We start from the raw sequence: 24,744 nt of genomic DNA, 5'->3' as shown, positions 1-24,744 counted from the left end.
CGGGAGTGCACATATGCGGCGCGGGTGGGAGCGGTGATAAGCTGCAGTCCCGCTAACTAAAAACGTGCTTGAAATAAAATTTATAAATTATTAATGTATGTCTATCATATATAATTTGTGCTGGATATTTTATTTGGCATTAATAAAAACATTTTAAGATGCCTAAATTTGCAGAGAAAGTCAGATTGCTAGATTGAGTGAGAAATGGCATCTTAAACTTGCCATTGATCACCCTAAGGGGAAATTCTTTGATCACTTTAATGACTCGCAGTTCACACCCAACTAGCAAGAGAACCATGAGTGAATTGATTTACTTGTTGCGTTAGTCTACAACTTTAATCAGAGAGACAGGTTACACAGTGACGGTAGGCTTGACTCAATGCTATCCCAGAAATCCTTCCTGTAATATGCAAATTTGGCTGTCCAATCAGAGGCGGACAAATTTGCATATTACAGGAAGGATTTCTGGGATAGCATTGAGTCAAGCCTACCGTCACTGTGTAACATGTCTCTGATTGAAGTTGTAGACTAACGCAAGCAGTAAATCAATTCACTTCTTTTACTAGCTCTGCTTTGCAATTAAAAAAAAAAAAAAAAACATTGGTACAAAGCAAGCCCATTCACTTTTTTATGCTGATCAGAGAATTACAATGGTTTCTCATGTGATAAAAATGTGTGATTTGCGATTAAATATTTTAATCGTTTGACAGCACTAATTATTATTATTAGAGATACTACATGCTGAATTCAGAAACAAGGTAAACAATAACAAATGTGAGCTGTAGATATTTATGCTCAAATCCACTCAAAGTAGGGGGTGGGACACCATCACGCTGTGTCAAGACAAGAACTTTCCTGAGAAATAACGCGAACGTCTGCATCATGCGGGATTTGCGGGCGGGAGCGGGACAAAATATGGCAGGCGCGGGCGGGAGCGGGACTGAAAATCATAATTTTTTTGTGGGCGTGGGCGGGAGCGGGACTGAAAATCATAATTCTTTGCGAGCGCGAGTGGGACTGCACAATGCGGGCGCGGGCAGGAGCGGGACTGAAAAATCCGACCCGCGCAGACCTCTACTGCAGGACCCACCCACTACTACACGCTCCATTAAACCTTTAAACCCCGGCTAGTCTGTCCCCAGAATTACTGGGTGGGTGAGGCGTGGGCTAACCGCCACCTCTACACTCTGCTTTTTGCCCCAAAATAGAATGTGGATGGACACTAGTGGATATTCATGAAAATCCCTGTGTACACACAACTTTCACCGCTTGTACTCTCCTCAGTGCCTCACCTTGAACCAGGCTTTGGTGGCTTGAGGTCTGATTACAGCCAGAATCCACCAATGCGTGATATGTATCCCCTCAAATACTCACTGGTATGCGATATGCTCCGGCCCGATCGAGGGTGGTCTCTGGTGCGTCGGGGATCCGGACCACAGCTCCCACCTCCACCGCAGAGCACTGGTCCTGGAGATGCCCAAATTTCCTGCAGCGCCAGCATACTGGCCCAGGCTTCACCTCTACACTGGTGATTTGGGGATTACTCACCTGGGGGGGGGGAGACAGACACACAGAAGGGAAAGAGAGAAGGGGGACACCACGGGTGCAGCGAGCCAGCTGCGGGGGGGGGGGGGGGGGGGGGGGGATGGGGAGGGGATGGAAAGAGGTGAGAGGGGGAAATGGAGAAGGCAAGAGAGACCAAGAGAAGAGGCAGGATGTCTGTCTGCCACTGGAACTGCTGCCAAATGGTCCTCTGCCAACTCAATCACTCGATCCAGCGACACTGGGCGGTGGCACTGGACCCACTCCATTGTCCCTTCCAGCAGACATGCAATGAACTGCTCCACCGCCACCACGTCGATGATCCCCTCAGTGTCGTGGTCTTCCGCCCTCAGCCACCACTGGCAGATGTCCCAGAGCTGTTTGCCGAAAGTGAATGGCCGGCTGACTTCCTCCAGTGTCAGCATGTGGAAGCGCTGACGGTGTTGTTTTAGGGAGTGGCCGACACGCTGCAGGATGGCTCATTTCAAGTTGGCGCAATAGAGCCGACTGTCGGCAGGGAGCTGTTGCGCAGCTAGCTGGGCTTCTCCAGACAGCAGTGGTTGTAGACAAGCTGCGCATTGCTTGACCGGCAACCCCCATGCTTCGGCTACTTGCTCAAAGAGCGCAATGAAGGCTTCCAGGTCGTTGTGCGGCCCCATCTTCACGAGTGTGACATGGGGTGGGTTTGCAGCAGTGGTGGTTGAGGACCCTGCCAATACGAGCAGGTGCTAGAATGCCTGGCGATCTTCCTACTGGGCCAGGAGCAAGGCTTCAAAGTTTTGTTCTTGCTCCTTTCAGAGGGCGATCATCACTTGGTGCTGGCTCTGTTGGGTGACAGCGAGGGCATGGATGAGGTCCTTGAGCAGGGAAGACTCCATGGGTGGTTCCCTTCAGTATCCCGGCTTTCAGCACCACTGTAGTTTGTCCCTGGGTGGGTGGAATACTGAAGCACAGACAGGCAGAGGATGATGTCAACTCAGACTTTATTTTCTTGCGTTTCATCTTCCCTAAACTTGTTAGCTCTCGTGCGCGCGCGCGCACACATACACACACACACACATACACACACACACACACACACACGTGCTCTGGATGGGAGAGACCTTGCCTCTTCTCTCTCTCTCTCTCTCTCTCTCCTTTTCTCCACTCCGTCATTACTGAAACAGACATATACACAACAATAATTGACAACAGGTGTGATCATTTTGCCACTCACCTTCCCTGGCCCTGCCCTCAATTCACAAACCAACACTTGACCATGTTCCCGCTGCCACATACCCCCACCGCACGATGCAGGCCAGGGAGCCTTCCAGCCAGCAGCAGATTCCGCCCCCCCGGACGGGACAGGAAGTCCACCGCCACCCTCTGTGCCTCCAGCCTGTGGACCACACCCATTAATAAGGCACTAATTTGCACTAATTAACTTTTGACAAGGCACACCCATTAACTGAAAAGCATTCCAGGTGACTACCTCATGAAGCTGGTTAAGATAATGCCAGTAGTGTGCAAAACATCATCAAGGTAAATAGTGGCTACTTTGAATAATCTAAAATATGAAACATTTTTAAAACACTTTTTTGCTTACCATATAATTCCATACATGTTCTATATGTTATTTCATTGTTTTGATGTCTTCAGTATTGTTCTACAATGTAGAAAATAGTTAAAATACAAAAAAATCTATATATGAGTAGGTGTGTCCAAACATTTGACTGGTACTATGCAGTTGGATTCAAAGCATGAATATAAATTTAAAAAGTTACATTTTACTATAATTAGGGTGCAGATATATTCTCTTTATACCTGCTTCTAGTCTTATTTGTAGTGTTTTTGCAGCCTTTGGATCTTTTCAGTACAAGACATTCAGGCTTCTTGCTTTCACAATACTGGTCAAAAATTATATCGCTGCAGTTTTTCACTTCGTTCACCAGATGTTTGCTGTCTGAAGTGTGTTTTTTTTATTTTTGTATAGGAGCCACAAGTAAACAAGTCAGGTCCTTTAGATATTGCATGGTACACACACCCAAGGTATAGTTCTCACATCCAAATGTTATCCTACAGGTACATTGCCATACCAACAGTACATACAGTCACTGGCTATTAGCCCTGACCGGCGCTACATGGCTGTGTCGGAGTGCAAAAAACAAGGTATCATCACCGTCCATGACTTACAGGAAAAACAGTGCTTCGAGAGCAAGGTACTGACAGGCGGTAGCATCAGTGTCCGTGAGTTTGTCTGCATGGCTTTTTCTTCTGATTCCAAGTACCTGCTGGGCCAGTCTGGAGGACCTGAATGGACCCTCTTCTACTGGGAGTGGAAGATGAATGAGGTCATTGCCACGGCGAAGATCACAAGGATGGGCTTTGTCAGTCAGGTAAATACTCTGCCTTGAAGCTGAATACTGAAGATATTTCTCCACCTAAAACATGCATAGAACTATCGGAATCTAAAAATGCAAGTTTATTCATTGAGTCATCAGTTGCTGTTGTGAACAGAAAAGGAAAAGGTTTGACTCATGGTCATGAACCTAATACACTATCTGGTCCACCCTCATTCATTCATAATCAGTAACTGATTTATCCTGAACAGAGTCGTGGTGAATCCAGAGCCTATTCCAGGAACCTGTTTGGAATGCTGGTCCACTAGTGTGCTTTTAATACTTTTGAGAACATTTGTTCTGACACAGATATCAAATGGCAACATATAAGGCGGAGTCTGAAGCCACATATATTATTTGATTATATGTTAAGAGTAATTGTGATAAATGCTCTAACCTGTATTATTCTATCCACATTCACTGGATATGAGCAATCTCGTGCTCTGATTGGCTACTCTACTACAAGGCTATCAGCTTATATACTGTGACTAGAGAAAAACAAAATGGCAGACCATGTTGCTGAACCAACTGAGGATGAAATAAAAACTCTACTCGAGAACAAAACCCCAAAAATACAAAAAAAAGCAACAAAGTATGGAATAAAAGTATTTGATGGTTAGAACATATCTTTTTATTTTTCAAGAATTATTACTATCGCATTTTTCACAAATTGCTACTGTCATTTCGCTGGTTTGCTGACATTCTAAGTGGAAATTATTTTGTCAGATGTTTTTTATAAAGTTTTTATTTCTCAAATTTGCAAGAAAAAAATGCTCTGTTTCTTAAAATCCAGTGAATGTGGATAGAATAAAACAGTTATTCCACTCAATCTTGTCGTACATGGCTTATAGCCAACTTGACGCTACATGCCTCATCAGCTATCAGTTCATGTATGACTCGAGTTTGTGGAATAACTGTTAAATATCCTCTTGTGCTTCCTTTAACAAGACCATTGTTCATATTTCATTGTAGCTAGTTTTGTAATTTACGACATTAAGGAATGTGTTCCTGTGCACACTGATAGTGCGTCAAGCCAAATAGGGTGCTTCTGATGTCTCCTCTTTTGTGGCCTTGGACACAATAATAGTTTCAGAGTTGTGTGTTTTAAATGAAAGTGTGTATTTTGAGTGTCGTCTTTTCTCAATCCCAGGTCAGCTTTAATCCAAAGGACAACACACAGGTGTGTGTGAGTGGAAAAAATGTCTTCAAGATTTACAAATTGGAGAACAATTCCCTGAATGAGACCAGCTCATTTCGCATGGACCTAGAAAACATCGTGTCCCATGCGTGGATGTCTGAGGATTGCATTGTCTCAGGGACAGAATCAGGAAAACTGCTGATGTTGAAGGCTGGACACTGGAAACAGCTGAGGAGGCCTTCTACGAGGTAGCAATAGAGAGATGCAGAGAACCTCTCCAACAATCTCTTGTTTTATTTTGACATTATAATGCTTGTATCATCCTACAGTACAATTTTTATTGGATTTTTGCTGATTCTCCATGTTCCACCTTCTCTCTCTCAACAGGAGAATGATGGAGGGCGACTCAGATGCGACTGCTTCATCTACAGATCCACAGCTGCGTATCACTGCCATCATGCCATACTCTAAAGGCTTTGCCTGTGCAGCTGGGGCAGGGTTAGTTTATCTTTATGAGAAAAATGAGGAGCATGACTACATTAATACCAAAGAAATAAGCGTGAGTGCATTCTTATTTAACATTTGGCATAAGAAGCTTTAACATTGTTGAAGAAGATAGCTGAGCATGAATGTAAATAATCGCTAAGAACTGTGTGCTTTTGATGTGCAGATTCTTCAGGACCCTTACAACAATCAGCCAAGTCGGTTGGAGCAGCAGGAGATTACATCAATGTGCCTGAGTCCATCAGAGGAGAGGCTGGTCATAAGCACACGCCAAGGCCAAATCTACCACATCAGCCTTGCCTCAATCAAGAGTAGCCAGGTAACAAAGCAGCAAAGGGTATGCGGAGTATACAGCAATAAATTAAGCCATTTACACCATGTTATACTAGTGTAAAAAGGACATCTCAAAAAGAAGTGTCCATTCTGCTGTAATGAAATTCATTGTACTGACTCCAGTGATTATTTTTCCAGAGTAAGCAGGCCAACTTTGAGTTCCTGTCTCAGTTTGTTTACTTGGAGAGTATCACAGATCTGTCCACCTGCTCATCCAAACCCCTCTTCGCCACCTGCTCATCAGACAACTCAGTGTGCATCTGGAACTACATGACCAAGTAGGAGCTGTTAATGTTTTATTGGCATAGCATTTTTCTCAAACTCAATGTGAACAACAATGATTACAAGCACTAGACATAAAAGGAAAATACATTTCTTAGTTAGGGATAAAGTCTCAGCTTCTTGTAGAAAATAATTAACAGTTATTCCACAAAATCGAGTTAGCTATAAATCATGTATGATGACATTGAGTGGAATAACTGTTTCATTCTATCCACATTCACTGGATTTTGATAATGTTAGGGTTTTGCTGGGATTTGAACCTGGTTCACTGGTGTGATAATCCAGCAGACCCCCACTGGGCCACCAGGGGGATGACTCAAATGCAGAGGCGTAAGTAGAAAAAGTATCAAAAGGTTTATTTACAACATTTACACTATTTACAATCCAAGGCAAAAACAAAAGTATAATCCAAACGCTCAGAAGATAACCAGGAAAAAAACAAAAGTTCAAAGAAACAAAGAGCCAAAAAACCAGAAAAGAAGAGGCAAAAATACAAACGCTCAGAGGATCAAAAATGGTAAACACAAAGTCCAAAAGAAAGCAAAGTACAAAGACACGGGCGAGGAAATCGGAACAGAGGTTACTGGAGCTAAACATAACAGCACAAAGACTCTGTGACAAGAGGACTGAACTCAGGGGTATAAATACACAAACTAATTAAGGACAGGGCGGGGCAGGAAACAGGCAATAAGACAAAAACAAAACACAGAACACAGTGGTGACCTCTAGAGGCCCAAAACAAACATGGCCAGAAAAGGAAATAACAGTGGCCTCTAGAGGCCAAAACAGTCCCAGTCCTAACAGATAAGCATCATTTTTGTTTTTTTCAATTTCGATTAAAAAAAACTTTATACAAAACATCCGACAAAATCATTTCCACTTAGAATGTAAACAAACCGGTGAAATGACAGTAGTAATTTGTGAAAAATGCTATAATAATCTCATTATCTCTAGCCGCTTTATCCTTCTACAGGGTCGCAGGCAAGCTGGAGCCTATCCCAGCTGACTATGGGCGAAAGGCGGGGTACACCCTGGACAAGTCGCCAGGTCATCACAGGGCTGACACATAGACACAGACAACCATTCACACTCACACCTACGGTCAATTTAGAGTCACCAGTTAACCTAACCTGCATGTCTTTGGACTGTGGGGGAAACCGGAGCACCCGGAGGAAACCCACGCGGACACGGGGAGAACATGCAAACTCCGCACAGAAAGGCCCTCGCCGGCCCCGGGGCTCGAACCCAGGACCTTCTTGCTGTGAGGCGACAGCGCTAACCACTACACCACCGTGCCGCCACAAGATCAATGTAATTCGCCGCCCGCTATAATAATAATTCTTGAAAAATAAAATAGATAAGTTCCTACCATCAAATACTTTTATTCCATATTTTGTTGCTTTTTTTGTATTTTTTGAGGGTTTTGTTTTAGAGTTTTTATTTCATTCTTGGTTGGTTCAGCAACACGTTCTGCCATTTTGTTTTTCTCTACTCACAGTATATGAGCTGATTGGCTACTCTACTACTAGGCTATCAGAGCACACGACTGCTCCAGTGAATGTGGATAGAATAAATATTTTTATTTCTTCTTATCTTCATCGTCTGGCTAGAAAACCACAATCTCAGTTTGATGTTGTGAATGGGAACTGTAGAAGCTATCATATATTTTGACCAGGCATTGTATAACTGGTACTCAATATGTCTATTCCAAAACCATCATAGCATCAGACATGGGTACCAAAATGTCCATAGTTCTAATTTCCTGTGATAGTTTTCTAATCGTATAGTGGTGTCATGTTTTTTTTTCCTTGCAGTTCTCTGGAGCTGTATAAGGAGTTTCCTGAAATACTGAACTGCATCTCATTGCACCCAAATGGCCGTTCCATACTGCTGGGCTTCTCTGATAAAGTCTGCCTCATGAATCTATTGGGTGATGAATTCCGTATTGTCAAGGAGTTCAACATATGCAACTGCACTGAGGTGGGTACTCAGTAATCTGCTGCCATAACATTTTCTATCCAAGTGCACAACACTGAGACAGAGCATCAAGTGACATCTGGATTGAGATTTTATGATTCTTTGCAAGTTGGGCAATGTGACAAGCAGTAATGTGAAAAATCTAAAATGGTGGTCGGAGTAAATGTTATAGATGATTCCTACAGCGCAGGTTGTCTGTTGTCTTTGCTTTTACTGTATCTGTCCATTATTCAACCACAATGACTTCCGTTCTACAGTAAATTTTACAGTTGTTTATATATTTTCTGCATATACGTGCCCACAAGTATGTTACCAATTAATTCAGTACTTTTAAAAATAAAATAAAGGAGTGTTCAATTTCCGTGTGTCCACAGTGTGTGTTTAGCCATGATGGCAACGTCTTCGCCACTGTCAGCAACAACCTGATCAACATTTGCAACATCAGAACAGGCGAAATATTGGAACTGCATGGCAACATGAGCGAGGTCAGTACATTTCACTACAACAGGGCCTGTTTGCAGAAGGTGTGTCCTTGAGTTCATATGTGGGTGTGTAACTAATTAACAGTTAGTTATTCCACCAAATCAAGTCGTACATGAGCTGATAGCCGATGAGGCGCGTAGCGTTGAGTTGAGTTGGCTATAAGCCATGTACGACAAGATTGAGTGGAATAACTGTTTTATTCTATCCACATTCACTGGATTTTGAAGAACAGAGCATTTTTATTTTTATTTTTTGCAAATTCGATAAATAAAAACTTTATACAAAACGTCCGACAAAATCATTTCCGCTTAGAATGTCAACAAAACGACGAAATGACAGTAGCAATTTATGAAAAATGCAATAATAATAATAATTATTATTATTATTATTGAAAATTTAAAAAAGATATGTTCTTACCATCAAATACTTTTATTCCATATTCTGTTGCTTTTTTTTGTATTTTTTGGTGTTTTGTTTTCAAGTAGAGTTTTTATTTCGCCCTCAATTGGTTCAGCAACACACTCCGCTATTTTATTTTTCTCTGCTCACGGTATATGAGCTGATAGCTTAGTAGTAGAGTAGCCAATCAGAGGAAGTGATTGCTCATAGCCAGTGAATGTGGATAGAATAAATCCTGTTATGCAAGACAAATGTTATATGTGCAAGTATTTTTTTCATGTTATGTTTGCAATTAATGTGAGATAACCTGACAGGATTTTTGAGTCATATTCCTCAAAGAAATGTCTGTACTAAATTTTTGAAAAATTGTTTCCTCTTTATCTCAAATCAGATGATGCTACAGGGATTAAAAAAAGAAGTGGCACATATATATTTTTTAAATGTGGAAAGAAAAATTTTTGCAAAAATAATAAGACCATTCTAAATATCCATGACTCAGATTCCCTGTTCTGATCCTTCAGGTGCTGTCTGTGAAGTGGAGTGAAGATGACCGTAGTCTGATGTCATGTGCATTGGATGGTTTTGTGTATGTGTGGAACACTCTGACCGGAGCCTGCAAGTCTCAGAACATGCAGGAAACGCATATCTTCACGGATGTGATATTCTCGCCCAACACTGGGACCATCTTTGGTGTAGCCAGCAGTTTCATATTAAATGAGTTCCGAGATGGACAGGCAAGTTTAAAAAATACATGAATATTTGACTCTGAGAAAGTTGGATAAAGTTACAAGTACAGCAGGTTGACTGAACAACACATCATGAACAAAGGCTATAATCCACACACTCACTGCAAGATACAAGGTCCTAGTTTTAAAGCTACATATTGTCCTGAATAACATGAAGTATGTACTGCATATTCTGTATTATAAAACGTCTTCTTCTTCTGCCCTCTAGCAGGTGCTGCAGTTTGTAGAAATTAATATCAATGCTAAATTTTTGCATGAAACAAATATTGAATCCAGCTGGTATTTAAAGTAATTAATTCTCTGTATGTGTATGGACAGAATTACTTGATTTGTATGTGTTTCAGGGGTGTGAAATTTCCTCAGAAATGCGGAAAATCGCGGTTTTAAACATTGTCATCTCATCTCATCTCATTATCTCTAGCTGCTTTATCCTGTTCTACAGGGTCGCAGGCAAGCTGGAGCCTATCCCAGCTGACTACGGGCGAAAGGCGGGGTACACCCTGGACAAGTCGCCAGGTCATCACAGGGCTGACACATAGACACAGACAACCATTCACACTCACATTCACACCTACGCTCAATTTAGAGTCACCAGTTAACCTAACCTGCATGTCTTTGGACTGTGGGGGAAACCGGAGCACCCGGAGGAAACCCACGCGGACACGGGGAGAACATGCAAACTCCACACAGAAAGGCCCTCGCCGGCCACGGGGCTCGAACCCGGACCTTCTTGCTGTGAGGCGACAGCGCTAACCACTACACCACTGTGCCGCCCCCTTTAAACATTGTATTTCACATAAAAAAATCTCTTTCCGCGTAAATTATTAAATTATTTTTAAAAAAGTTTGCTTAGTTTTTCCCCTCAAAAATATCGCGAAGCGAATGCAGTTGCGGTTTGCCGCGGAACTGTCCATATTTTAAGATCAATAAACACTTCCGGTAGTTCCAGAGAAGGAAGCTGAAATTTGCCTCGACTCGTCACCATCCCGCGACAGTCGCACGTGATGTGGAGGCTGTGTGAACGTCACTAATGGCAAACAGCGTGAAAGAACACGTTGGGAAGACGAACAGAGCCGCCATTGTCTTTAACCAAGCAGAAGGGGACACAGATAAAAGAAACAAAACCAAGCAGGGATTGTTTTTGGTCGCGTTTCTGTGCTCGGGTTTGTGCCATTTTGCATTTCTGTAGCGAGAGACGATGGGGGTCACCACTCCTACCCATCCTGTAAGATTTGCACAATGGCTGTTGGTTCACATGGAGCTCATCTGCCCTTTAATAGGTCTTGTTTTTAATCCTGCTGGGTGTCGTGCCACCCTCCTCATCAGCTAAAAGCTGGTGGGGAGCCAGTTTAGTCGCCGACTACCCAACCATGCGGCAGGTTGTACTGGGTTACAATGTTACCAGTAGTGGAGCTAGCAAGCTCTGACCTGACATCACCCACGGGACACTGGTCTGTCCACTGTTGAGGAGGTAGCAACAGGCACACGAAATAAGGAAGAAAACCTTGTCTTACTCTCTTGCACTTGCCTGGGGAGACCTGACATCATGATGATGATGATGATGTGCTCGGGAGGATTTGGTGGTTGTGATGGTCATGATGATGAGGATGGCTTCAAGTGAGAGCTTACACCATAGATGGTCATCTTCCATGGCCACTAGCATGCCAAGATGAAAAGGTGGATCTCTAGTGGGCAAAAGTTGGGAAGTGTGGAAGATATCCTTTGTTATCAAAGATGGTGAAAGCTCTTTTGTCATGCTTCCATGGTCCCATGGTTGAAGGGACATTCAGCATTATGGGGGACATTTTATATGATTCTTCAGGCAGCATGAAAATAGACATTCAGTGCTGTTAAGCATGAACTGTTAAGCAGGAAAATGACATCAGTCCAGATGCACTTTCATGCTGATCCAAAACATGCCAAAGTGGATACAGCTCTCTGCAGAAACATGCATGAAGCATACAGGATCAGCAAGGAACAGAAAGAGGCAAGGAAGTTGCAGGAAAGTCAAAAACTCAAGTCTTGTGGTGTGACAATTCCTACAGTTGTTCCTCCATTAAAGAGGAAGTTTCAGGAGACTCTGCAGTCAGATGTGGAGAAGTCCATTCAGCTTCATGAGAGTAGTGTTGTGTCCAAGAGGAAGAAGACCATGTGATAGTGCTGTTGACTAACGTTGACTGACATTTTTGGATTTTTCAAAATTTGATTTTTACCTTCTTGAATCTCAGTTATTATAGCTTACTTTTTTTTTTTTACCTTGTCTTATTCTCAAAAGTTGTGAAATGTGGTTGATTAAATAATTTATTCTGTTGAAAGTATGTATTCTTTTTACACAAATTTGTATGCTGAAATGCAAGGATAAAAGACCTAAGTTTTTTAAATTTTCCGGGGGACCATGCCCCCAGACCCCCCTAGCTTCCTCTTTTTTTTTTTTTAAATTGTCACTCACACCTCTGGTGTTTGTTTCAATTTAGATCCTATGGGAAATATTCTCAGGTGACATGGCCTACACAGCTATCTCCATGACTCATTCCTGCCAAGCAATCTTCTTTGGAACTGCTATTGGTACTGTCCGAGTCCTACAGTACCCGTTAGAAGAGGAGAAATCCTTGACAGAGTATGAGGCACATTCTGGTCCCATCACCAAAGTACGTGTGTGTGTGTGTGGGGGGGGGTTCTTTTGGTGTCATGATGCATTGTAATAAATAATGACCAAAGAAGCATCCTGGACTACGTTCAGACTGCACCCTGAAACGACCCATATCCGATTTTTTTGCCCATATGCGACCTGTGTCCGATTTGTTATTGACAATCTGAACGACACAGATCCGATTTTTTCACATGCGACCCAGGCCGCTTGGATATGTGGTCCTAAATCCGATGCATATCTGATATTTTCACATGCGACTGCAGTCTGACCAGACAGGTCGCGTTCATGCGACCTACACGTCATCAACAAGAGACAAACGTCACTATTCTGCGTTGGCTAATCCCTCCTCTTTGGTGGAAAACAACAACATTTGTACAGTTTTCAGAATTTAAATAGACTTTTATAGAATTGATCAAGCTAATGGTGGATTTGGTAGGGACCTGGATGTTGATCTGTTAGCCTGATTAAATAAAACAGTTTCTATAACTGATTTATAACTTAAACCATCCTGTATTACAAGATTATAAGATTGTTCTGGAAATTTCCAGTAATTTGACACCTTCGGTCTCATTAGTCTGCTGTTAATCAGATTATTGTGCGAGTTCCGCCGCCGCCACAAAAACCACATCGCCAGGTCTCGCCTCATCTCCATAGCAAACTGCACTGGTGTTTATGCACCTTGAGCCAGCGCTGAGAGAAGTTGCAGAATTCAGCTGGCTATAAACAATCTAAATAAATATTTATAAAAATGTAGAAAAAGTTTATTAATATGAAGAAATAAATATGTGCAAATTATTAAGCCTGAATTAAGAGTTTGGTAATACAGCGGCCGTATCCCAAATGACTGCCTACTGAAGCTCGAGTGCACTATATAGAGTTTAAAAATCCATTACTTCCTAGTAACATGTAGTGCACTTATATAGAAATTAGAGAGACATTTAGGAGTCAACCCTCGTTACCAGGCTACACGTTTTCATTTCAGTTCAGAAACAAAAACACACACGAGACCTCACACTTTAACACTAACCAGATAATTAAACAAACAAACAAAAAAGAAATCATTAAACATGAAGAGTGCGCTTTTTTTGTTTACGTATTACGTAGATGTGCTTATTACGTGTCAATTTGTGCATGCGGGACACTTTTGGGTCGTTTTCCGTTCATATTGGAGATCGCATACAAGTCTCATATAATTGGTAATGTGAACGGCCTAACAAAAAAATCGGATTTCACAACAAATCGGATATGGGTCGTTTCAGGTTGCAGTCTGAACGTAGTGCTGATATCAGAAAGTAATGGCCAAGGAAGAACAATGAGTCAGTTATTTCCTTGGCTGTGTGCCTCCTTCTGACTAAGTGATTTATTTTACTGATGATGGTTATAGCTTTTCTTGTTGCTTTTAATAAACTTTTCCAATTTCTCCAACTCACCATTTTTCTTTTGTCATGTGCACAGATGGTCGTCACACCTGATGATCAGTATCTGCTGACTGCCTCAGAAGACGGCTCCCTGCTCATCTGGACGATCACTGACCAGAAGGGATGCAAGTTGAGCATGGTGAAAGAAACAAGTTATCTTGAGGAGGCCCATGGTGAACATATCCGGAGAAAAAGGTAAATATGACCATGCAGTCAGCAATATGACCATGATCTTAATATAATCTAAGTATGACCATGCACTGAGCTAAATAGTCTTTGAAATTTAACTATATATTTTTTGAGTGATGTTTCCCTTATACAATGGTGCTTAAAAGTTTGTGAACCCTTCAGAATTTTCTATATTTCTGCATAAATATGACCTAAAACATCATCAGATTTTCACACAAGTCCTAAAAGTAGATAAAGAGAACCCAGTTAAACAAATGAGACAAAAATATTATACTTGGTCATTTATTTATTGAGGAAAATCATCCAATATTACATATATGTGAGTAGCAAAAGTATGTGAACCTCTAGGATTATCAGTTCATTTGAAGGTGAAATTAGAGTCAGGTGTTTTCAATCAATAGGATGACAGTCAGGTGTGAGTGGGCACCCTGTTTTATTTAAAGAACAGGGATCTATCAAAGTCTGATCTTCATAACACATGTTTGTGGAAGTGTATCATGGCACGAACAAAGGAGATTTCTGAGGACCTCAGAAAAAGTGTTGTTGATGCTCATCAGGCTGGAAAAGGTTACAAAACCATCTCTAAAGAGTTTGGACTCCACCAATCCACAGTCAGACAGACTGTGTACAAATGGAGGAAATTCAAGACCATTGTTAGCCTCCCCAGGAGTGGTCGACCAACAAAGATCACTCCAAGAGCAAGGCGTGTAATAGTCGGCGAGGTCACAAAAGACCCCAGGGTAAATTCTAAGCAACTGAAGGCCTCTCTCACATTGGCTAATGTTAATGTTCATGAGTTCACCATCAGGAGAACACTGAACAACAATGGTGTGCATGGCAGGGTTGCAAGGAGAAAGCCACTGCTCTCCAAAAACAGCATTGCTGCTTGTCTGCAGTTTGTTAAAGATCACATGGACAAGCCAGAAAGCTATTGGAAAAATGTTTTGTGGATGGATGAGACCAAAATAGAACTTTTTGGTTTAAATGAGAAGTGTTATGTTTGGAGAAAGGAAAACACTGCATTCCAGCATAAGAACTTTATTCCATCTGTGAAACATGGTGGGGGTAGTATCATGGTTTGGGCTTGTTTTGCTGCATCTGGGCCAGGACGGCTTGCCATCATTGATGGAACAATGAATTCTGAATTATACCAACAAATTCTAAAGGAATGTCAGGACATCTGTCCATGAACTGAATCTCAAGAGAAGGTGGGTCATGCAGCAAGACAACGACCCTAAGCACACAAGTCGTTCTACCAAAGAATGGTTAAAGAAGAATAAAGTCAATGTTTTGGAATGGCCAAGTCAAAGTCCTGACCTTAATCCAATCGAAATGTTGTGGAAGGACCTGAAGCGAGCAGTTCATGTGAGGAAACCCACCAACATCCCAGAGTTGAAGCTGTTCTGTATGGAGGAATGGACTAAAATTCCTCCAAACCAGTGTGCTGGACTGATCAACAGTTAGAATAGAATAGAATAGAATAGAATAGAATAGAATGCCTTTATTGTCATTATACACATGTACAATGAGATTAAAGCATCTCCAATAACAGTGCAAACAGCGTGTAGAGAGAGAGAGAGAGAGGGAGAGAGGAAGGGGGGGAGAAAAAAAACAAAGGGGGGGTGTAAGGGGGGTAAGGTGCACAGTCTGAGGTGTATGTGTTGTCTTACACATTATGGAGTGAGGTATTGCACATATAAAATATTGCACAGAGACAGTCACATTATAAATTATTGCACGAGAGAGTCACATTATAAGATAAAATATTACACATTATGAAGTATTGCAAGGTAAGGTGAGGTGCACAGACTTGAGGTGTATGTGCTGTGTGTAAGGTGCACAGTCCTGAGGTGTATGTGTTGTGTCTAAGGTGCACAGTCCTGAGGTGAATGTGTTGCGTTTCACATTATGGAGTGGTATTGCACATTATAAAAGTATTGCATAGAGAGTCACCTTATAAAGTACTGCACATTATAAATTAGTAAAATAGTAAAATAAGAAACTTCTGGGTATGGCGGCCACCTAGGGAGACGTGCTTCGCGCTGTTCTGCCGTAGCCATTAACATTTCTACTAAAAACACTCGCAATTATAACTTAACTTGGTAATATAAGGTGAGCGTGGATATTGTAATGTTGAAGGCTACCAGTGTAAGTAAAGGAAAAAGCAAACCGTCAAAGCAGCCGAAGCTACCTGACTACCGTGTTAGTGGTGATACACGGAAAGCTGACGAGGACATGGCGGAGGACGAGGCTAGCAAAGGGGAGACACTCGGAGGGGCGACGGCGGAAACAGTGCTGGCTGCTATAAGCTGCATGAAAACTGAGTTGACTTCAAGATTTGATGGAGTTATGGCGGTGATAGAAAATATGAGGAGGGAGATAAATGAGTGCACAGAGCGAGTGTCGCAGACCGAGCTACGGATATCAACCGCCGAGGATGACGTAGTTGGTTTGCAGGCCAAAGTCCACACACTGGAGTCAAAAAATAAAACTTTGGAGGACAAGCTTTTGGACTTGGAAACCAGATCCCGCTTAAATAACTTGAGACTGGTGGGTCTGCTGGAGGGCGCGGAGGGACGGGACCCATGCTCCTTTTTGGAGAAGTGGATCCCGGAAGTACTGGATGCTGCGGCTAATATTGAATGGGCACACCGAATCGGGCCAGCGAGGGACCCAAAGGCGCCACTGAGAACACTTATAATGAAGTTTCTCAATTACAAGGACAAGCGGGCAGTTATGGAAGCTGCAAGGGGAAAAAGGGACATCCGCTACAAGGAACAGCAAGTACGGTTTTACACTGACTTGGTGGCTACGGGGATACACCAGCTGAGGAAGAACTTCGACCCAATCCGCCAGGTGCTGCGCAACTTGGGGATCCGACATGGAGTGATTCACCCCGCCAGACTGCGGATAACATATAAAGACCGGACTTAGGCCCAATCCCAATTCTAATTTCTACCCCTACCCCTCCGCCTTCCCCTCCGCCTTCCCCTTGGCCCTTCCCCTTGAAACTGAGCTACAAGGGATAGGGCTTGAAATTCAACCCTTACGTATTGGGATAGCCCTTCAACGATCGCATACGTCATCGCGTACCTCCGTCAGCGTTTACGTTAGCAAAACGCGACGCGTCATTGGCTGCGACCAGCCGCTACAGTCAGAGCCAGAGGCAGAAATCTCTGCTGGCAGGGTGTGATTTGTTAACTAACACCACTGAATGGGATATCTTTGGCGCTTCGTGCACCACATCCGACAGAATGAGGTGTCAGAACACTCATGTAAACAATAAAAGCGAGAATAACAGAACAAAACGTACGCAGTAAAGCAACCGAAAACAATACTCACTCCCAAAGCTTTTTAGCAGCAGTTTGGATTTCAGAAATCGCTGCTCATTCTCAGCTCGAAAGCGAATCAAGCGGCGTGTTTCCTCTGGATAACAACTTAAAACACGTAAATAATGGAGAAAATACATTTATGACAATCTTTCGCCGCGGGAACCGCCATCTTTCTGAAATCCGCATGAAATCTCGCTGAAATCCGCATGGCATTGTGGGAAATCACTCAAACCCCTTCGTTCGGAGTCTGCTCCAGGAAAATCTCCGTTTGGAGGGGTACAGAAGCCCTACCCCTTCCCCTCCCCCTCCGCGTTAACTGGGATTGGGATACCCCTACCCCTTCACGTGAACGCGCAAAATGGAGGGGAAGGGCTAAGGGGTTGGTCCAAGGGGTGAAATGGGATTCGGCCTTATACTTTTCAAACGCCAGCAGAAGCCCGAGAGTTTGTCAGGAAGATCAAAGACGACATCGGCGGGAGTTAAAATTAAATGGTTGAGCATTTGAATACGGTAATATAATACCTGAATTATGGTGCTGAAAATCACTATCACAAATTCGACTTAACCTGCGTTCTAAAGGCGTATTAGTATTTTGAAGGTAATTTCAGTTAACAATATATTATTCACAATGCATAAGTCTCCACTTCATGATGAGGCTGTAATGTGGGCCTTGGTATCAAGTGCATACATTGAATCACAGGCATTCACAGGAAAAAAAACGCACACACTAAAATACGTTGGGCTTTTGAACATTCACATTAAACTTGGGATGCATTTGATTTGTGGAGCATATTTGATAAATAAAAAACGCTGTTGGGTATAGACTTAAAACAAACACGCTACGTATGTTGCAGGCGAGTGTTAATTATTGTTATAACAGCGGCAGAGATTATTATTTTTTTCGGTTAGAGGATAGCAGAGTGGTTTGACTGATCCTCATTAAGTGTGGAACAGATTGCGATATCGGGAGTCAAGATGTTTTCGGGGGGCTCCCACAAAAGTGGGAAAGGGGAAGTAGTTCATGTTTAGTGTGTTGGATTTATGTTCAAGAATCCATGTTTGTTATGCTCCTCCCTAAGTTTTTTTTTCTTCTCATATTGCAAGGTAATCTATCATTGTCCCTTGTTAAAGATGTCTCAAGGAGTAAACCTTAATTTTGTTTCTTGGAACTGCAGAGGTCTACAACAAATTAGAAAAGTTAAACAAGTCATGAATAAAATAAAGGAAATGGACTCCAAAATAGTGTTTCTACAAGAAACGCATCTCTTAGAAAAGGATACTATTAGGATATGGAGGAGATGGCAGGGTAGTGTATATACAGCATCATTCTCATCCCTGGCCAGAGGAGTTACGACCCTCATTCATAAAACCGTCCCATTTCAAGTGAAAAATGTAATTAAGGATACATTTGGAAGGCATTTAATCATCCAGGGCTCTCTATTGTCAGAAAACTTAAACTTGGTAAATTTATATGGCCCTAATACAGACGATCCTAGTTATTTTGTAAATCTGTTCCTTACTCTCTCAACACTTCCAGGACATTATGTAATAGCAGGGGATTTTAACTGTACTTTGAATCTTAGTATGGACAGATCTACAGGAGTAGATCAATCTCATAATAGAAGTAGAGCAGTTATTCATCGCTTTATTAACGAATACAGCCTGTTCGATATTTGGAGAGAATTGAGACCATATGCCAAAACCTACTCTTGCTACTCAAACACATTTAAGTCATACTCTCGTGTTGATTATTTTTTAATCTCCTCACAACTGCGATCCAAAATTCATTACAGCTTCTATGATAATATCGTGATCTCAGATCACGCCCCATGTTGTATAGTATATGTGGATAAAAAATTGACAAAAGACCCAGCTAGATGGCACTTTCATCACACATGGTTACAAGATGAAGAATTTGTAAAATATATAGGAAAACAAATAGAAGAGTTTTTTGAACATAACACCACACAAACTTCTGCTAGTATAAAGTGGGAAGCATTTAAAGCTTTCCTAAGAGGACATATTATCAGTTATACAAGTTCAAAATCAAAAACGGCACGTGAGGAGAGAGTGTAATTGGAATATAGAATAAAGACTCTTCAGGAAAAAGTTTATGAGAAAAGTGACCCACAAATGGAAAGCGAATTACTGATTCTGAGGGCTGAATATGATAAGCTGCCTGCTTCTAGAGCTGCCTCTAGTCTTCTGAGACTAAAGCAATCGTTCTTTGAACGCGGTGACAAATCGGGTAAATTATTAGCATGGCAGATTAGACAACTGGAAACCAAAACATCAATTACAACCATTACATCTAATGGGGAAGATATAGTGGACCCTTTAAAAATTAACGATGCCTTTAGAGGCTACTATAAAGAATTATATGATACTAAAAACGAGATCAATGTGCAAAATCTGAATAGTTTTCTAGATGAACTACCTATACCTAAGTTACCCAACAATGATGACGATCCGGAGATGGAAATTACTGCAGAGGAAACAGGGCATGCCATTGATAATATGAAGTCAGGAAAAAGGGCAGGACCAGATGGTCTCCCAATTGATCTATATAAAAAATTCAAAAATAAGTTGCTAATACCACTTTTGGAAATGTTTCTGGAGGCATTTCAGAAAGGCAGTTTTCCACCCTCTATGAATAGTGCTTTAATTACTTTACTGCCAAAATCAGGTAAACCTTCTAACAAGTGTGAAAACATGAGACCAATAAGTTTGCTAAATTCTGACCTTAAAATACTATGTAAACTGCTGGCAATATGCTTACAAAAGTTAATGCCAAATATTATTAATAGAGATCAAAATGGATTTATAATAGGAAGGCAGGGTTTTCACAATGTAAGAAGAGTATTGAACATTATTCATACAAACAAAGAAATGCCAGATGCAGCACTCTTATCATTAGATGCGGAAAAGGCCTTCGATAGGGTCGAATGGCCTTATCTTTACAATGTTTTAGAAAGGTTTGGAATTAGAAGTGATTTTATAAAATGGGTTAGGGTGTTATATAAAAATTATACTGCAGAAATCTTGACAAATAGAAATATTTCAAAACCAATAAAAATCAGTAAAGGGTGCCGGCAAGGTTGCCCATTATCTCCTTTATTGTTCATACTAGCAATTGAACCTCTTGCAATCAGAGTACATTCACATCAGCAATTTTGTGGTATAACAGTGGGGCCGACAGAACGTAGAATATCCTTATATGCTGATGATGTTATTCTATTTATATCTCATCTCATCTCATTATCTCTAGCCGCTTTATCCTTCTACAGGGTCGCAGGCAAGCTGGAGCCTATCCCAGCTGACTATAGGCGAAAGGCGGGGTACACCCTGGACAAGTCGCCAGGTCATCACAGTCTATTTTTATCTAATTTAAACAAAACAATACCGGTTGTGTTACAGCTAATTAAAACATTTGGTGATATTTCGGGATATAAGGTGAATAACACAAAATCTTCTATATTACTACTCAACTCAAATGAAAGAAAGAATCCAATTCCAAGTGTCTCATCTCATCTCATTATCTCTAGCCGCTTTATCCTTCTACAGGGTCGCAGGCAAGCTGGAGCCTATCCCAGCTGACTACGGGCGGGGTACACCCTGGACAAGTCGCCAGGTCATCACAGGGCTGACACATAGACACAGACAACCATTCACACTCACATTCACACCTACGGTCAATTTAGAGTCACCAGTTAACCTAACCTGCATGTCTTTGGACTGTGGGGGAAACCGGAGCACCCGGAGGAAACCCACACGGACACGGGGAGAACATGCAAACTCCACACAGAAAGGCCCTCGCCGGCCCCGGGGCTCGAACCCAGGACCTTCTTGCTGTGAGGCGACAGCGCTAACCACTACACCACCGTGCCGCCCCAATTCCAAGTGTAATTCAATTTAATGTTGTAGATCAGTTTAAATATTTGGGGGTACAGATTATGCCAAGACTGGAAAACATTGTTGAAGCTAATTATGAACCTTTAATGATGGAAATTAATGAATCAATCGATAGATGGATGTCACTACCAGTATCTATAATTGGGAGAATTCATATTTTAAAAATGAATATACTGCCGAAGTTACTCTATCTATTTCAAAATATTCCTCTGCCACTTCCTCCAGATTTTTTCTCAAAAACTAAAAATATGTTTGTGAGATTTATATGGAAGAATAGGAGAGCGAGACTTCATTTGTCTTTGTTATATTTGCCATATGACCGAGGGGGCTTAAAGTGTCCAAACTTAATGTGGTATTACTGGGCTACACAGCTGAGGTCTGTTATGTTCTACTTTTCAGCAAATGAGCCTCCACATTGGACTGAAATGGAGTCTCATGGTCTGGCGTTGCCTCTTCCCTCGTACATGTACTCAGACACAGTAAAAAGACTAAAGAAACAAACTAAAAACCCAATAGTAAAGCATATGTTAAAGATATGGTATGATGTTCAAAAATACTTAAAGGAACAGCATACATTATCTCAATATAGTCCAGTATGGGGTAATCGTTTCTTTGTACCAGGGAGCGCGGATGCAGCATTTCAATTGTGGCACTCTAAGGGACTTAAAATGGTCCAAGATCATTACTTGTCAGACTCAGATATTATGATGTCTTTTGAGGAGTTGAGCTTTAAGTTTGGCTTCAACAGGAAACATTTTTTCAAGTACCTTCAGCTTAGAAGCTTTGTTAAAGCAAATCAAAATAATTAATTGACTAGACCCCCACATTCATCCTTGGAGGAAATTATGATAAAGAACAGTTTAAGAAAGGGTATCATATCAGAGGTTTACAGGTTGCTGACATCTTATTCATCAGAAAATGCACAGTATAAATTGAATACATGGAAAGAAGATTTGCAATTAGAAGTTACAGATGGGGATTGGAAAGTAGCCTGTGCTAAGGCTCACACTATGTTTATAAATACACATCTTAAACTTATACAGTACAAATGGTTAATGCGGACATATGTGACACCGGTAGATTTAAATAGATATAATAAAAATGTACCAGATGTATCTGTACATAAAATGTATGGAATCCAGAGGTACTCTGTTTCACTGCATTTGGCAATGCAGAAAGATTAAAATATTCTGGGAAGAGGTAAGAGCTGTAGTCGAGAAGATTATCTCAAAACAAATCTTGCTGGACCCTAAACTTTTTTTGTTGGGCTTATATCCAGAGAAACATAACTATAGTAGGAATGAGCGGGCATTTATAGACCTCAGCTTGCTTTATGCTAAGAAATGTGATGCATTATTGTGGAAAAAGATTTACAGACCAAGTACTACTCAATGGATAAGACAGATGTTAGCAAGCCTGCCATTAGAGAGAATAACTTACATACTAAAGGCTAAACGGCATGTATTTGAGGACATATGGAGCCGTTTCATCAATTACATTAAGGACTTGGATTTAACAGGCAAAGAAGTGGATGACTAGTCTTTGTGGACAATGCAGTTCCCAATTTTGGAAGGTTTATATTGTTTTTCTATATATGTGTTTTAATTTACATTAATTACAAACAATACTCGATTGTATATAGATTACCACCTTTGACAGGAGGAGCATTCTTGTTTTGAGTGTTATGTTTTGTTCTGCTTTTACGTTTGTCTCTAAGTAAATGCAGCGATCTACAGTATGGAAGTTGAATGAAGATGTATGAATGTAAAGGCTGTATGTAAAAGTGTTAAAAACTGAAAATAAAATAAAAATATTGTGGAAAAAAATAGTAAAATAAATAGACTATAAAGTCAGAGCATATCCAAGTTCAGGGCGGTTATGGCTTTTGGAAAGAAGCTGTTTTTTAATCGATTTGTCTTTGTCCTGATGCACCTGTAGTGCCTCCCTGAGGGCAACAGGTCGAACAGATCAAAGCCAGGGTGGGAGCTGTCCTTGATAAAATTCTTAGCTCTGCTAAGGCAGCAGGAGGTGTAAATGTCTATCAGGGAGGGGAAAGGGCAGCCAATGATCTTCTGTGCTGCCTTAACTACCCTCTGGAGCCTCTCCCTGTCTACAGCAGTGCAGCTGCCATACCATACTGTAATACAGTACGTCAGCATGCTCTCGATGGATGAGCGGTAGAAGGTCAGCAGCAGGTTGGAGCTTAAGTTGTACTTCCTGAGGACTCTCAGGAAGTGTAGCCGCTGCTGAGCCTTCTTAATGACTGCTGTAATGTTTGCTGACCAGGAGATGTCGGCGGAGATGAGGACACCGAGAAACTGGAAGGTGTGGACCCTCTCCACATACACGTTGTTGATGTAGAGGGGGGCTAGGTCGGTGCTGTGCTTCCTGAAGTCAACAATGAGCTCTTTGGTTTTCTTGGTGTTCAGAGCGAGGTTATTTTCTGAACACCAGGCTGCCAACTTCAGGACCTCCTCTCTGTAGGCTGCCTCGTCTCCCTTTGAGATGAGTCCGACCACTGTGGTGTCGTCAGCAAACTTGACGATAAGGTTGTTGTTGTTGTTGTGGGTCGGACTACAGTCGTGGGTGTAGAGGCAGTACAAGAGGGGGCTCAGCACACAGCCCTGTGGAGAGCCGGTGCTCAACGTGCAGGTGGAGGAGAAGTGGGGGCAGGGGCGGACTTACCATTAGGCAAACCAAGGCGGTTGCCTAGGGCCCCCAAAATTTGGGGGCCCCTAACAGTCAGCCCCGTCACGGTAAACACCAAACAACATATATGTCATCTTAATTTGTCTCTGATATTAAGTAGTCAACGATATAAATGGAAAAACACACCAAAATAGCATCAGAATATCGAATTCATGTGTATATAGTATTTGTCCCAGCACACACACACACACACACACACACCCTGGTTGTTTTACATTGGACTAGTCCATGATCTGATGACATAGACAGGTGCGCGACGGAAATTCAAACCAAAGCAGAGGGAACTGTAAACAAGATGAAGTGCAGTTATGAGAGTGGTTGCGCTAAACGAAAAAAAAAGGGCACAAAGCAAAAAGAATGCAGCTGCACTTCTGAAACTAACTACATTTTTCAAATCGCCTGAGTCTGCTACAGCTTCAACCTCCGCTGTTGACTCTGCTGAGGAATGTGTTCCTTGTGCTCCAAAAGACTTTGGAGAAGCCAGCAACAAGTAGGACTTTCTTTCTCATGATTATGATGAACAATGGACATTTGGAGATTAAGGACTTTTCAGTAATGTACTGGCTGCAACCTTTAAAAACTCATACCTCTCTCTTTCTCTACCCCCCCCCCCCCCCCCCCCCCCCCCCCCCGCACACACAAACAAACACTCTCTCACTCACTCACTCACACACACACACACACACACACACACACACACACACACACCTACACCCCATTATGGAATGGTGATGGAATACATGAACAATGGA

The 24,744-nt window shown here is 41.9% G+C and overlaps 1 protein-coding gene across 1 annotated transcript in view; it reads left to right on the top strand.

The window, feature by feature from the left end:
* The window catches only part of LOC132894759 (cilia- and flagella-associated protein 57-like), a 38,356-nt gene that overhangs the window by 8,742 nt on the left and 4,870 nt on the right, over positions 1-24,744 (top strand). The window contains exons 2-12 of the mRNA XM_060934876.1: positions 3,604-3,917; positions 5,071-5,306; positions 5,500-5,617; positions 5,729-5,881; positions 6,034-6,173; positions 7,992-8,157; positions 8,529-8,639; positions 9,558-9,770; positions 12,257-12,430; positions 13,888-14,016; positions 22,428-22,449. Coding sequence (XP_060790859.1) covers positions 3,604-3,917; positions 5,071-5,306; positions 5,500-5,617; positions 5,729-5,881; positions 6,034-6,173; positions 7,992-8,157; positions 8,529-8,639; positions 9,558-9,770; positions 12,257-12,430; positions 13,888-14,016; positions 22,428-22,449 — 1,776 coding nt within the window. The remainder of the gene's footprint in view (positions 1-3,603; positions 3,918-5,070; positions 5,307-5,499; positions 5,618-5,728; positions 5,882-6,033; positions 6,174-7,991; positions 8,158-8,528; positions 8,640-9,557; positions 9,771-12,256; positions 12,431-13,887; positions 14,017-22,427; positions 22,450-24,744) is intronic.

This window comes from Neoarius graeffei, chromosome 12, assembly GCF_027579695.1.
Source record: "Neoarius graeffei isolate fNeoGra1 chromosome 12, fNeoGra1.pri, whole genome shotgun sequence".
Lineage (NCBI taxonomy): Eukaryota > Metazoa > Chordata > Actinopteri > Siluriformes > Ariidae > Neoarius > Neoarius graeffei.
This window is presented reverse-complemented; position numbering and strand designations above follow the sequence as displayed.